The 15,736-nt window shown below is 53.7% G+C and overlaps 1 protein-coding gene across 1 annotated transcript in view; it reads left to right on the top strand.

The window, feature by feature from the left end:
• The window catches only part of ARHGEF10 (Rho guanine nucleotide exchange factor 10), a 61,365-nt gene that overhangs the window by 20,296 nt on the left and 25,333 nt on the right, over positions 1-15,736 (top strand). Inside the window, exons 7-16 of the mRNA XM_052661343.1 lie at positions 1,385-1,441; positions 3,652-3,815; positions 6,070-6,186; positions 8,657-8,771; positions 9,647-9,753; positions 12,569-12,646; positions 12,867-13,046; positions 13,708-13,824; positions 14,652-14,744; positions 15,457-15,627. Coding sequence (XP_052517303.1) covers positions 1,385-1,441; positions 3,652-3,815; positions 6,070-6,186; positions 8,657-8,771; positions 9,647-9,753; positions 12,569-12,646; positions 12,867-13,046; positions 13,708-13,824; positions 14,652-14,744; positions 15,457-15,627 — 1,199 coding nt within the window. The remainder of the gene's footprint in view (positions 1-1,384; positions 1,442-3,651; positions 3,816-6,069; positions 6,187-8,656; positions 8,772-9,646; positions 9,754-12,568; positions 12,647-12,866; positions 13,047-13,707; positions 13,825-14,651; positions 14,745-15,456; positions 15,628-15,736) is intronic.

The raw sequence follows: 15,736 nt of genomic DNA on the forward strand, positions 1-15,736 counted from the left end.
GGCATGGCAGACCTTCTCTTCCACGTGTGGTGCAGAAAGCAGAACTAATTTTAGCCAGGCTTGCTTTTTAATTTTTTTTAAAGTAAGCTTGCTTTTCTGATTAGCCCTTTTACCATCCACTGGCTCACTAATGTCTGTGTAATTGTCTTATACGATTGACTCACCAGGTAGGACCATCTAAACATTCTCCTAATTATTAAATTCTCCCCTGGAATGTTTCATTTCTGTTTTAATTATGACATTGTCGAAACAAAGAACTCGGCAAATGTAGATGCTTCCGCGAGCGGGCTATTAAATCTGGATCATTACAGGATTAAATTATCATCTCGCTGTCCTCAAGCAGTTTTATTTACAAAGTAGAAGCTGTCCGGCTCTTTCTCCCATGACTCATATTCATTAGTGGAATAATTGTATTTGAGCGTGAGGTCTGTACACCAGTAGCCGCTCACGTCTAATAGGGGTAGAAATACTGTGGTCGCAGTCGAAACCTATTATTTCGGGGCAGCAGGTGGCTCTGACTTGGGGTTTGACAGCAACACAAGAATGTGCCGGGTCTTGGCCCTGTGTTTACCCCGGGAACGTGGGAAGGGACAGTGGCCGCATGTCAGAGAAGAGGGAGGCTGTAATTACCTGGTTTTGTCTCCTGTTGCTTAGTAACCGTCACTCTTGTGGGTTCCTGGATGGAGTGCACTGTAGTTCCATTGGTCTACCTGCAGAGCAGGGAGCCCTCACAGATGCGTACATGAGCCTCAAACAGTGTTCTCCTGTGGGACCCCTGAGTCAGGCACATGCAACGTCAGCCATGGAGGATCCCTACTCTTTTTTAAAAAGAGAACACTTTAAACAGTTTCCTAGGATACTGATGTTTCATGTAGTAGCTTTAGAGGTTTTTGTCCTAAAAGTTACGCATCTTTATATGTGCACGTGGCTGCCTTGCATCTGCAGTCGCGGGAAACGAGATGACGCTGTCGGCTGATTCCTACTCAGAGCAGCCCTGAATTTATCCCTTTGTTTCGGAGACTACACGCCACCTTTGTGTGTTTTGCATGTCAGAAAACATTAATTACAATAACTTAAAAATGTTTATAAAGATGTGTAATTGAACGCAAAACAAACAAAAAAAAGGGATACGTTGGCCTGGAGGCCATAAACCTCTTCCTGGAGATGTTTCACAGCCGCTCCATGTAGAGCTGTCGTTCCTTCCCCAGGAAGTGTTCCGCCATAAGAACAATGCCTGCACTCCGGTGGGGCCCCGCCAGTTACCATCCCTGTAAAATGAACTTCCAAGTGGCTGAAGCCTCGCCGGAGGCCATGGGCCCCGTGAGTGCAGACTGCTCTCCCTGCGTCTGGGTCAGTGTTAAAGTCTCTTTTCCTTTACTTCCAGATCCGGAGGAAGCCATTTACGACGACGTGCCAAGAGAAAATTCAGACTCTGAGCCAGGTTTGGTTTTGTTTGGAACTGAGTTTAACGGGCTGCAGTTTACCGGCTTCCTGCTGGATGGAAGCGGGCAGGTGGAGCCCCTAGGCCCACAGCCCCTGCGCGTCTGTGGTCGCGTTTTGTAGCGTTTCAGTGTCTTGTTGATGCTGTGGGGGTAGAACGCTGTGTGTGCACACCTGTGCGTGTTTTCACACCCAACCCTGGAGGTTGGATGACTATCTCCAACCTCCTGAAAGAAGCAGGAGGAGTTAAAGATGTAAAAATACAAGTGGAAAGATAAGGCGTGGAGGCTGGGAGGTAGCAGGTGACACACAGGAGGTCACGGAAAAAGGGACTACTAAGAATTTTCTGGAATTACAGACGTAAGCTCCCAGATTATACAAATACAGATCCAAAGCAGGGTCACGTGTGAATGCACACAGAGGCGCATACAGCTGAGCCGGCCAAGCACAGCCCCACCGTGGCCATCGTAGCAGCAACGGGGGAGGAGCCGCCGCCACTGGGAGGAGCTGGGGCTCGGGAAGAACACATACTTCCTGACAGGCAGATGGTGTTCCCAAACTGCTAAAGAAAGTGCAGTGTTCTGACCCAGATTTCCACATCCGGCCAAAGTAGTGTCCCGTTAGAGAGACACAGGCAGCATCAGACACAGGTTGGGGAGCTGGACCGCCTGCAGAGCCTGGAGGAACGGGCCATGCTGCGTTTCATGGGGAAGGGGTGCTGAACCCACAGAAGGCAGCAGAGAGCAGTGACGGGTGACCCTCAGAGGTTGTTAGCTCAGACTTAGCGCCCCTGCATTCAGAAAGCCTGATGCCGAATGACCCAGATGGAAGGTCAGGCTGTCATGCCCAGCAAGCAGGCTGAAGCCCATCCTAGCCCTGGGGGTGTGTCTCCAGGGCTCAGGTGTCTTCCAGCATGGGCTGGTTCAGTGTCGTTTCCCAGGGGACCAGGTGAATGACAGAAATCATATGCTTAGAAGGCAGTTGGTGCCAAAAACTCCTGACAGAACCTTCCAGCCTCGTAGAGGACACATTCTTAAAATCGACAGCAAACTTCCTATTTAGAAGCATGGACTCGTTTATTCATCCCCAAAGTGTTCTGGAGGCGATCAGGTCCCCAGAGCTGCTACAGCCTCAGCTAACAGAGGCTGCCTCCTGAGACCCGGCAGGACGGGAGCCCTTCCAGCCTCTTTATAAACAAACCTACTGGATCTTTAAGTGTGCTCCTGGGCAGTTATTTAAGTGCTTGCTACAAGCAACATGGGGCCAAGGCCTAGTTTCTGTAAAGCCAGGCTTGAACTGCATTTGGTGATAATTGGTCCTCCCTGGTAGGCCTCTCCCAGCACAGACAGGATGATCTGGGGTCTCAAAAACCAAATGCCAATGGCAGGTGGCCCAGTAGTGGCGCTGCTGAAGGTGTCGGCCATTCTGTTAGGCCAGGTGCCCCCTGTGCGGACAGCGCCTTTGTCGTGATCTGGAGGTGTGAACAGACGTGCTCATCACTAATTTTGAAATGACTGATGTGATAAAGACATTTAAATGCAGTAATAGTTTATGGGCTTCCCCAGTTGTTCAGCGGTAAAGAATCTGCCTGCAAAGCAGGAGAACCAGGTTCGATCCCTGGTTCAGAAAGATCCCTTAGAGGAGGGCATGGCTACCAACTCCATTATTCTTGCCCGGAGAATCCCATGGATAGAGGATCCTGGTGGGCTGCAGTCCATGGGGTTGCAGAATCAGACACGACTGAAGTGACTGAGCATGCATGCATGCAACAGGTTATAGGTTTTATGGGCTAATTTTAGCACAGAAGCAGAATTCACGGTTGTTTGTAATATGCTTCACTTTCATTCGTATTTGATTATCATCTATCGGTGATCTGCCAGTCTGTGTAATCTGTTTATATTCCACGTATCTATCTAAATATCTTTCCTTCATCAAAAGTTCTCTATGGGCAAGAAATCATTTGGTATAATCGTGGTGGCTTCTCATAGACCAGTGGTCCCCTGGATGTGGATGGGGCTGGGGGTTTGTCAGAGCTTTGTTGCCCCCGCCCATCACTGCCAGGGGTCTCCCCCCGAGGCCCCACCACTGCTCCTCCAAGCTCTTCCGGGGTGTCTCCTCCCCAGCTCTCAGTGACGCTCTCACTCGACAGACATGCACAGAGTAGCCAGGAGTTCTGGCTACTAATTCTTCATTTGGTGTTTTTGCACTCAGATGAAATGATTTATGACGACGTGGAGAACGGAGATGAAGGCGGCCACAGCTCTCTGGAGTATGGGTGGAGCTCCAGCGAGTTCGAGAGCTACGAGGAGCAGAGCGACTCGGAGAGCAGGAGCGGGGTCCCCCGCTCCTTCCTGCGCGGCGACCACAGGAAGCAGGCAGGTGTCCCGGCTGTGTGCTGGGGGACAGCGTGCTCACCACGGGCGTGTGGCCAGGACCGGAAGGGGTTGCCTCGTTCATGTCGTCTTTACATAATTGTTTTCTAAGATGTTGATGTGTAGTTTGAGGAAAGCACCTGATGTTAGCAAAAGAGAAGAGGCCCCTTATCTCATACAGTACAGTCCTGGCAGGTTGGGAAAAGGAAATTTACATAAATGGAATCCCTCAACAGGCCCCGAGCGAGCTCCTTGTCTTGAGCATTCAGGAAGTAAGGCGGCATTCCCTGGCCATCTGTGCTGTGTACACACAGCGCTGCTGGTGCGCAGCCGGCTGTGTGGAGAGCCGGGCTGGTGGACACAGCGCAGCCCGCTGTCCTCTACGGGATGTTGTGGTCCTCGGCGTTCTGAGCACAAACAGGAAGAAGTAAAAATAGGTGTTATAGAGGATGTTACAGGACAAAGGCCCCACCCCACTGGGCACTCTCCTCCCTTAGCGGGACAGTCCTGAGACCAGGTCCGGGTTGAAGGAGTGGATTCCGGGCTGATGCCAGGGCCAGCGGGTGTAGGTGGGGACCAGAGTGCTGCTCACTGAGGGGCCTGGTGGCCAGTGGTGACTGGCCATCCCCACTGCTGTGTCGTTGGCGTTTGGGCTGTTGGTGAAAGAGGGATTTGTACGGCCGTCCACGGTCACGTCCAAGGGCGCTCTGTGCTCTGTGTGACACGTTTGACATGCAGGCCGCACGTGGACGGAGGCTGCGGCCAGTGCCTCACGACGCAATCGATAAACCACCATGAGTCACGGCCGCCTGCGGCCCTATAACCAAGCTGGTGGGCTCCTGGAGTGGCCTCCATGTGTGTGGCTTATAGGTCATTCCGGGCACTGGGGTTCACTGGGGTTCTGTAACCTCATCCTGAAACTTAAGAAGGCTCTACCAGCTGCTGGTGGTCAACCCAACTGCCTGATGCTTTACATCTGTATGTATTTTTGGCCACATGGCTTGCAGGATCTCTAGTTCCCCCGACCAGGGATCAAGCCCATGGCCCCTGCATGAGAAGTATGCTGTCTTAACCACTGGACTGCCAGGGAAGTCCCCCAACTACTCAACATTACTAACAAGCTTTTCCAGGAACCTGGCTCTTGTCTGTCACCAGAGTTATTACAGCGGAGACTTAACCAGGAATTGAAGTTACAGCTGTAGTTTTAATCGCAGCTGGTGACTAAGGTGACACTTGGCTTGTTCTAGCTGAGCCCAACGTTCCAGATTTAAATGGAGGTTTTCAGTATGGTGCTGGGGCCTGATTTCAGCAGGATGAAACACCCAGTCGGGGCCTTGGAGAGCGGTTAAGAAACTCCTACATTTTGTCTTCAGTGGGCAGGGGGTTAGTGCAAACCGGCTTGGTCCAGCGATGGCCCGTGAGCTGCGAGCACGATTTCTGGGCAGAGACTCTGCCCTCCTGGCTGTCCAGGCGAACCCATGCTCCCAGATGCACCACGTAACATGCCAGAGGGGGTCGGGCGGCCGCGAGCGCAGAGCCCTCACGGGGGCCAGCCGGCAGCGTCCTGGGACAGGACAGGCGATGCTGTAACAAGTCCCTAGTTCCCTAAAGAGTCATGTTTCAAAACCTGCCAAAGAAGACTGATCTCCCAGACAGTCTCAGATTGGATCAGAAATTGCCCAGATGTCCTTGTCTGGGGAACATGGGACACGCTCACTAAGGCGCAGGCCTTGGGTTGCACATTGGAGACGTCTGTGATGATGCGAGGACAGAGTTTTTGAGACCTCACCCCATCCCTGGGAGCTGCAGAGGAAGTCACGTCAGTCTGGAGGCTTAAAAGTTTACGTGGCTGTTACCAAACCATGCCCCTCTCAGTGTTGAACTCAAATTTCTTCTGCTTTGGTGCTGACATAAAGAAATAATTTTATATGTATTTCTACAGTTTGGGTCATTTTAAATCCACTAAAATGTAAACGCATGCTGGTGCCCAGATTTTTCTGTGCGTTTACTTGCTCTGGTTCAGCACAGAGGAGTCTCCAGCCTGGCTCACCTGGAGTCTGCCCTCTGCTGACATGTTTTACTCACCTGTGTGTTTATTTCCCGAGAGCCGGAGGGCTAGGACGGGGGGCCCGGGGCAGGAGGACGTTGGTGCGTGAACGCCACCCACCAGATGTGGCTCCAGTCCTCTCAACGTAAGACTGCCTGAAGGCGCCGGGAAGAGCGTGTTGTGAAGAGCTTGTGCCTCTTTGTGCTGTAGCTCTCCCGTGACCTAGCCCGCTTAAAGGAACTCTATGAGAGGAAGCTGAGAGAGCTGATGGCAGACACGGTGGGCGCGGTAGAGATTCAGCAGCTAAAGCACAAACATGAACTGAAGGTGTGTGGTTCCCGCTGGAAATGCTTCTGCAGAAGCAGACTGTTGTTCAATGAGCAAGCTCACATCTGAGCTGCGGCGGTTCTCACGGTGCGGTCCAGGGGACCCCAGGGCCACCCAGACAGTGGACGGTCTCTGTCATTTCCGGGACCTCCTTTGCCTCCGTCCTTCCTGGCTTAATCCTCTGACTCCACGTCAGACTCGAGGCAGCTTCCCCCATGTGCAAACCAATGCACTTTTTTTGTTGTTTTGGAAAACACAGTAACTTATCATAAAATGTTACTGGCTAAGATAAAGGTAAATAGTTTTGTTGTCTATAAAATTAATATTTAAAAAATATTCAACATTTTTTCTCAATTTTGACTCCTTAGACAATAAATACAGACAAACGTACCAGGTAAGCCGAAGCCCTCGGGGCTGCTTGGTGACTTTGTAAGCGCGAAGGGCTCCTGAGACCGCAGAGCTGAGAACTGCTGGCTTGAATGTCGTGGCGTCTGCTGTCTGAGATGGTTTTTAAAAGAGCACTGTCAAGTAACTTCACTTCAACTGGATTGCCGTCCTTCTGATGTTTGTCATTTGTTCAGGTGTTGAAGGGCACTTGCCTGAGGCAGGTGTTCATTCAGAAACGTCCCTGTAAATGCCACCGCTGTGTGCTCCACGATTTTCAACTCAGGAGCGAAGCCCCCGGAATCATAGCATCTCCTTCGGCTCGGCATCAGGCTGGTCCCTGGGCAGGAAACAGGTGGCAGCCCCGGGGACAGTCGGAGGCCGGTGGGGGTTTCCGGGCAGCGCAGGGCGGGGTGTGAGGGAGACTGGCTCAGCGAAGAGATGGACACACTCAGGAAAGGACAGTGGGAAGTGCTGTGAGCGGCAGAGTGGGACCACTTGTCCAGGGCGGCCACACGCCTCTCCTATGCTGGCGATCGGGGCCTGGCGTATGGCTGGTGGGCCGTGGGGCCCCGGTCAGCTGTTCCCTCCCCATGGACCCCAGCACCTCACTCGGAGGGAGCGTGGACCGAGCCGGGTCGTAGGCCGTGTCTGGCAGGAGGAGGGAGGATCCAGGGAGACTGTGGGGAAGGAGCTAAGGGGAGGTGCCCGGCAGCTGAGCAGTCGGGTTCACCAGCAGGGTGCAGGCACCGTGGAGAAGGGGGTGGCCAGCTGCCGTCCACGGTGGTCTCCGGACACGGCCAGGTTTGGTTGAAGGGGTGCAGGAGCAGAGGCAGAAGTGGCTTGGCCGTGTTTGACCTGGCGAAGGCGGGTGGTGGTGGGGTACAGGACACTGGGGTTGGGGTTGGCCAGACAGCGTGACCTGGGCTTGGTTTCCGTCGAGTTGGCTGGGAGGCCAGGTACACATCAGGGAGGCCGGCTAAGGCGCAGGGATAGAGGGGAATTGGGCTGCAGGTATGCGCATCCAGCACTAGACTGGCGGCCCCGGGAGTGGGTAACCCGCAGGGGCATGGCTCTTAATCTGGGGCGCACATTGGGCTGAACTGCTGGGTCAGCCGAGCCTCAGCCCCCAAGAGCCTCTCGGCCGGCGGCACTTTGTACAAATGCACAACCAGGCGGTGGCCCTGGAGGCCCCAGCGGCAGCCGCGGGGGGTGAGCTTGCAGGTGTTGAACAGCCGCCACCCCCCGGGGAGGATCACAGGAGGACGGGTAGGGAGGCACTGTGGATGGACTGAAGGGGTTTGTGTTGTAAGAGGCCATCTGGGTTTTCTCTAAACGATAACCACTTGGTGCCGGGTGGCCGGTACTGCCAAGATTAGCTTCCAAAGGACAAGAAAAGTGGATAAAACACAGGGCACATGGCTGGGCGCTTTGAGCACTGGTGGCCAATCTAAGTACTGTGCCAGGACCTGCCCCCGGGAATCAGGGTGAGCACGCTCCCCTGTGATGGGTGGTGGTCTTCCTGACTCTTCAGTCCCCGCAGAGCAGGGGCTTTGCCGGTCCTTCCTGCGGGCTGGCTCTCTCTCTGTCCACATCCTGGCAGGTATTCCCACAGGCGCAGTGGGTTCTGGAAGTGGTTAGTCTGAAAAGCCTGTGAGCCGCCAGGCTGTGCGGGGGGGTCTCCCCTGTATCCTGCGATCTGCCCTTTAACCTCGGGCAAACCCCCTGACGTCCGTGCCCTCAGTTTCTCCACACCCAGGCTTCTCCAATGCTCTTGGCAAGTGTTTGTAATAAAAACGAAGGTCAACTTTTAAACACAGAAGGACACATTTTAAAAACTATGCTAAGAAAGGGCTCTTTTTTAAAGTCTCTTTTTCCTTTTTTTTTAAACCAATGAAAGCAAAACAGCCCCAAACCACCTCCCCATCCCCCCCCCACCCCACAACAGCGAAGAAAGCTCTCCCAGATCAAAAAGCCAATTTCAGATGATGTTTCAAGACCAGACTACTTGACAGTATTCTTTTAAAATGGATTAACAGCAAGGAGGAGTTTTCACCGAACTGCCCCGCTCCCCCCTTCCCTGCAGATGCAGAAACTGGTGAGGGCCGCGAGAGAGGGCACCAAGGACGGGCTGGAGAAGACAAAGGCTGCCGTGAAGCGGGGACGCTCCTTCATCAGGACCAAATCCTTCGTCTCTTCAGGTGTGTTTCCTCGCTGGGTCCCCTCCAGGCGGGCACTGGGTGGGGAAACTCCCCACAGCAGAAAGTGGGGGCATTCTCCCCGGTGGTAGATTTCGCCACCCCCAACCGGTTCCTCCCAGCAGTCGGGTGATGGGGGTCCCTTGCTGTCAATCCCGGAGCCCCTGGGTTCTCAGGATGGTCGTTCCATCATAGAACATGATCACAGGGGTGCGTTCACCGTGCTGGGGCCCCTGGGCACGTTTCCTGTCCCTTCTGGACTGTGGCGGAGCAGAGAGGCTTGGATCACGATCCTGTGTGCTGGTTTTTTAAAGCTCCTCTGACAGTTTTCTGAATTAGAAAATCTCAATTACCTGAAAATTCCCATGTTTTTCTGGTTTCTAGCCATTCTGTGGATTCTTTAGATTACTTAGCTGCATCTAAGTTCTTAGAAATGAATTTAGTTCTGGTCTAAAATTTCTGATGTGGGGAGAGTTGTGCTTTATCAGAGTTCTAGTGAGAAAGGTGGAAAGTCAGGAGGTTGCTGAGCCTCCCTTTGGCTTTACCTGACTGTGGAGTGTTGGTTCTGAGTAACTCAGAACTGCCTTTATTTGCTTCTGACTTTGGTTTATGTTATAGATTCAGAAACTGAAATATGTGTTTCTACTCTGCCATCTAGGTGTTCAAATGACACCTTGACAAACGCTGTGTTCCCCTTGTGGGAGGGGCTATTTTCTGAGTTTGTTAAAGCTTCCCTTGACTCATCGCTGGGTGGGAAGGACGCTTGGGGCTGAGGTGTCTGCCAAGGGCGCCGCCACTCTGACGGCAGCTTTACTGCCCTGCAGTGTTATAAACGCCCCATTTCAACATCAGACTAGCATGCTCTGTCTTCCTTTAAGACCACAGATCCTGTCTTGAAGAGGAGCAGAACGTGTTCATCGACGTGGACTGCAGGCACCCCGAAGCCATCCTCACCCCGATGCCGGAAGGCTTGTCTCAGCAGCAGGTAGGGCTTGGGGCGGGGCTGGCACGGCAGGGCTACGCTGACCTCTCCGTCCGCCTGGCCTCGGGCCTCCCTGTCCTTAAATACGTTAGGTGTCCCCGCTGTGTGGTTGTGAGCACGCGTGGAAGGTCTGCTTCTTTCTGACTCACTTATGCTCATTCATGTTGACGGCCAAGAGACCAGGTGTGAGTGTGTGAAGCGTCTGTGCGATGGTGAGGTTAGAATACAGATTTCCAGTAACTCATGAACTTAGCCAAATGTAAACGAGTTTCTTAATCGCTGAACATAGGTAGCAGAGGGGAAAAGTTCAGGGGTTTCCATTGACTATGTTTGGGTGAAAGGGGGGGAGGGCGTGAGGGGCGAGGGCATGCCCCAGAGCCGGGGGCCTTCGGGGGAAGGGTTGCTGGTCCTGCGGGCGTGTGACCTGAGTCTTCCCACGTGGGCAGCATGGTGCGGTTCATGGACGCTGAGAGGCGACCGACGGCCTAGGGAGATGACAAAGCTGGACGGACGTAGGCGGGCAGTGAGGGGATGGTCGACAGAGACGCACGCACCGCACGCAGGGAGCGCACGCAGGGAGCGCACGCAGGGAGCGCACGCAGGGAGCGCACGCAGGGAGCGCACGCAGGGAGCGCACGCAGGGAGCGCACGCAGGGAGCGCACGCATGCGTACGGCGTGCAGACCATGAAAACCCTCCGCGGTCAGTTCAGAGTCCGACAGGAAAGGTGGCGGGCTGCCGCGAGGGGACGGTCAGCGACCGTCGGGTGAGGGCGGGGCCGAGGCGAGCGGGCTTGTGCTCGGGAGGCCGTGCGCGAGTGCGTGAGGAGGCAGGTAGGTAGGGAAGGCATGCGTGAGGAGGGCTTCGCGAAGAGGGGAGGGCGCGAGGAGGCCGTGCGTGAGCAGTGTGTAAGCGCCGCCCCCGGACAACGCCCCGTCAGCCGTGCGTGGATTGGGGAAGCCTGAAGCGGGTGGGGGCCGTGCCGGGGTTGACTGAGGGGTGTCCTAACCTGCGGGGGCCCTCCAGTCGGGGCAGATTTGGGGTTTTATCTTAATTTTCCATTGTTTTGATACAAATTCCAGGCCCTTTGACCTGATGCATCAGAGTCATCTCAGGACTTAAGCAGAGCATTTAATACCTGGGTTCAGTTCAGTTCAGTCGCTCAGTCGTGTCCGACTCTTTGCAACCGCATGAACTGCAGCACGCCAGGCCTCCTTGTCCATCACCAACTCCTGAAGTTCACTCAAACTCATATCCGTTGAGTCGGTGATGCCATTCAACCATCTCATCCTCTGTTGTCCCCTTCTCCTCGTGCTCTCAATCTTTCTCAGCATCAGGGTCTTTTCCAGTGAGTAAGCTCTTTGCATCAGGTGGCCACAGTATTGGAGTTTCAGCTTCAGCATCAGTCCTTCCAATGAACACCCAGGTCTGATTTCCTTTAGGATGGACTGGTTGGATCTCCTTGCAGCCCAAGGAACTGTCAAGAGTCTTCTCCAATACCACAGTTCAAAAGCATCAATTCTTCGGCGCTCAGCTTTCTTTATAGTTTAACTCTTAACGTCCATATATGACCACTGGAAAAACCATAGCCTTGACTAGACAGACCTTTTTTGACAAGTAATGTATCTGCTTCTGAATATGCTGTCTAGGTTGGTCATAACTTCCTTCCAAGAAGTAAGCGTCTTTTAATTTCATGGCTGCAGCCACCATCTGCAGTGTTAGATCCCCCCAAGTTCCCAGATATTCTGACTCCAGACTTGAGACAGTGTCTGGAACTCTGAATCTGACCGTCTATAGTTTGGGGGCAGGATCTAGAGCAAGGGGTCTGTGGGCTCATAGACACATCTGTGTGTGCTTTGAAGCATCCGCCCTTTAAACATGTCACTCTGTTCCTCAGGTGTCCCTCAGGGTTGGTTTTTGCCTCCATCTCGTCCTGTGGAAAGGAGTCACGCTGACGCAGCCAGGGGCGGCTTCTGCCACCAGGTGGCGCCGCGGTTCCTGGGACGAGCATCCCACTGCGCAGCTGGGGGCGGGGAAGAGCAACCTTGCTATGCTTTTTACGCTCTGCTTGCCGTTTACTGGCAAAACCAACTTTCCAAACTGTGTGTCACCTGGACAGAAGTGCCAAGTGTCGTCCCTGGTCTCCAGCAGGCACTTTGGGGCCAGAAGCTTGTGCTGGCATGCCCTCAGGTCATGGGAACAAACCCCAAAGTGATGTCACTGCTTCAAGTGCAGGTGTCTGAGATCTGAGGGGGCGGGGGCTGCTCCTGAAACGACTTTGGTGATTCACTCGCTGCACTTCTAGCCTTGGAGGCTTTGAATGGCCTCAGAACAAAACAGATCTACACCTCCACCTTCCAAGAGCTTTTAAAAAAAACTTTGGAATAATGATTTTAGATAAGTGTTGCTAATACGGTTCTTTGGGGGAAGACTGGAAAGTTTTTTTTTTTCTGAGCTTAATATGTACACGGAGTATATATTAACCCCATGTAGCTCCATGCTGGGCATGCAGAGCACACAGTCAGTTCATTTTTATTGTATGAGTGAATGAAATTATTAATGCCATGATTTTGCTGTGTTGCTCGAGTTGTGGTTTATAATTTGTTGTTTTTAAAAGACAACAGAATTGTAGTGATGGGGAAGTATGTCTTATGCCCATCATGGTAGAACGTTAATATATTTTAAGGCCTTGGGAGGTTTCACTTACGTACTGTTTTGAACACGGAGAAACTTTATCAATAAGCCTCAACAGAAGTTAAATCTGTTTGCTGTGTTTTCTGAGGCAGTTTTTAACCATTGTGTTTTCAAACTCCCAACAGGTCGTAAGAAGGTACATTCTGGGCTCGATCGTTGAAAGCGAGAAAAACTACGTGGATGCTCTTAAGAGGATATTGGAGGTACCCAAATATCACACTGTTTTGTCTTTTATGTCTTTTATGAATTATAAAATACTCAAATTTGCAAAGTTCTTAAACGACTCTGAGAGTTGTGTCTATGCATCGACATCAAGAGTCATGCGGTTTATTTGGACACACGTGTAATTATAGGGCGAGCTTCTCTGTGTTCCTTGTGGAACCTGAGAAAAGCCTGGGCCGTGCTTGTTGGTCTCTGCCTCAGCAATATGAGAAGCCGCTGTGGGAGATGGAGCCCAAGGTGCTGAGCGAGAGGAAGCTGAGGACGGTCTTCTTCCGGGTCAAGGAGGTGCTGCAGTGCCACTGCCTGCTCCAGATCGCGCTGGCCGGCCGCGTGGCTGAGTGGGACTCGGTGGAGATGATCGGAGACGTCTTCGTGGCCTCGGTAACGGGGCTGGTGCACGCGGAGGCTCTGCAGGGCTCCCTGGGCTCCAGGCCCCCTCCCTTCTTCCTTGGATGCCTCAGGGTGGGTCTCCTGTCGGTGCAAGCCCGGCTGACCCTGGCTGAGCCTGGACGGACACTGCGGACCTCCCGTGGAGGCTGGTCTGCGGTCAGGAGGCTCTGCGCCCTTGTGTGCACCTGGGGAAGGATGTGGACACATCACAGGCCCAGGTGCCCCGATGCGTCTCAGACCACACGGTGTCATCTCCAGGTCAGGTCAGGAACCCAGGACATCCACACACTGAGGCGCCCGACCTTCTGTCCACAGAGTGCCGGTCAGCAGCAGTTTAAAGGAGGACGTCTGTGCTTGTCATCTTTATATGACTGTAGTCAGGAACTTTCTTAACTGACAGCCAGACTGCCACGGCTTTGAGCTGGGAAGCACTGAAGTACCCTGGGGTCAGCAGAGTGAGAGCCGCAGACTCCTAACAAGTCTGCTTAAAGAAAAAAAATCACTCTTAGTCATAATGAAGTTTATTCCGTGAAAAGAGCACGGTGACAGAGAGGTTGCTGTTAGTGCAGGTTCCGCTCTTTCATCCTAAGCTTGGTGAGGAGGCAGTGAACCCTACGTTACTTTCATTTCTCGATTTTCTCTTGTGTTACAGTTTTCCAAATCCATGGTGCTGGATGCTTATAGTGAATATGTGAATAATTTCAGCACAGCTGTGGCAATCCTTAAGAAAACGTGTGCTACAAAACCTGCTTTCCTTGAATTTTTAAAGGTAAACACTTTAAAATTTTTTTGTTTTTTAATATCCTTTTGGCCTTCTGATGCAAAGAGCTGACTCACTGGGAAAGACCCTGATGCTGGGAAAGATTGAGGGCAGGAGGAGAAGGGGACGACAGAGAATGAGATGGCTGGATGGCATCACCAACTCAGTGGATATGGGTTTGGGTGGACTCCGGGAGTTGGTGATGGACAGGGAGGTCTGGCGTGCTGCGGTTCATGGAGTCGCAAAAAGTTGGAAATGACTGAGTGACTGAACTGAACTGAACTGATAACAGGTTCAATGCCAAGTACTTTGTAGTGAAATTTTACCAAGTTTCCCCTCTTAATGTATAACGTTATTTATTGTAATGATTTTAGCACTAATGGGACCCTCGTTATTGGATCAGTACCAGAAATAAAGATGAATTTTTAGTGGTGAAGTAGCTTCTTGAAAACCACCTTTGTCTGCACATCCTTAGAAGGATGCAGCCAGATGGGTCGAGGCGGAGACTGCAGACCAGACCCCAGACCCAGGCCCGGCTGCTACTGGTGACCTCAGGGTCAGGCTCTGGGATCTGGTCAGAGGGCCCCTTGGTCTCCAGGACGGGCAGGGAGCAGACCCCTGAGGATGAGCCCCACGGAGCTGGAAGGGCTCCGGGGTCTGCCCCTCCTCTGACCCCGGGGTGCACCCCACCCTCCCGGGAGTGGCTGCGGGAAGCCGTGGAGGTCCCTGGTGGGCGCTGTGGGTCGTGTGCGCTCCTCCCCGGGGCTGCGTCCTGCGGGCGGGTGGGCAGGTGGGCGGTGTGGTCTGAGCTGGGGTGACGGGCCTTGTCCCTGCAGCAGTGTCAGGAGTCCAGCCCTGACCGTGTCACACTGCACAGCCTGATGACGAAGCCCATCCAGAGGTTCCCGCAGTTCATCCTGCTGCTCCAGGTGAGGCGCCCGCCGCCCCTCCGGGTCCTCGGGGGGATGGCAGGCTCTCAGCCCCGCTTCATCCTCCGGGTCGCTTATGTCAGGGCGGGCCCAGGGCGGGGGACGGCGGGCCGGGGGGCGGCGGGACGGGGAGGGAGGGCAGTCTGCGAGGTCTCCAAGGTGAGAGACGCCCGGCTCGTAGACGGCCCTCTCAGAACCTGACTCGGAGTCTGGAGCTGGGCGCCTGGGTGCAGGAGGTGACCGCACTGTGCCCCTGCGGGGCCCTCCCTGTGCCCCCCAGGCAGATGGCACTCAAAGCCCAGTAGTAGGACTCATGCCTGAGAAGGAGATCCGAGCGTCTGTGGGTCCCCCCGCCACGCTCTTGCTGAGACCTGCACCCTGACCGTTACCAGGGCAGAAGTTTCTGAGGTCTTGGCGAGCCGGCCGTGGGGTCCTTCCCTGGAAACGAGATCTTGTTTCCCTTCCCACCCCCGATTAATGAGTCAAGTTTGTGTTTGCAAAAGGAGCTTCGAATGTTCAGCCAAAGCATGATTCACTGAGTTGGTTGTCCTTTCCCAGGGCTTATTTTATTCCCCAGAAGCAGCGGTGCCAGAACCCTCCTCCCCCCCGCCCATGCTGGAGCCGTGCGATGAGGGGGCGGGTGTGCCTGGTGACCATCTGCCCCCTACCCGGCCTCACGTGTCAGCCTCCCCCTGCCTTTTGTCTCCTGAAGGACATGCTGAAGAACACGCCCCGGGGACACCCTGACCGGCTGCCCCTCCAGATGGCGCTGACGGAGCTCGAGACGCTAGCAGAGAAGCTGAACGAGAGGAAGAGAGACGCCGACCAGCGCTGTGAAATCAAGCAGATAGCGAAAGCCATCAACGAGCGGTACCTGAACAAGGTGGACGCTTTTCTGCTCTGTAGGCTGTTTCCGCTTGTGCTAATGAGCTGTGGCTCTCTGAGCCACTTATTATTAATCCCCTGGGACCTTGGTGGCGAGTCTCTCTGGG

This window comes from Budorcas taxicolor, chromosome 24 (assembly GCF_023091745.1).
Source record: "Budorcas taxicolor isolate Tak-1 chromosome 24, Takin1.1, whole genome shotgun sequence".
In the NCBI taxonomy this organism is placed as follows: Eukaryota; Metazoa; Chordata; class Mammalia; order Artiodactyla; family Bovidae; genus Budorcas; species Budorcas taxicolor.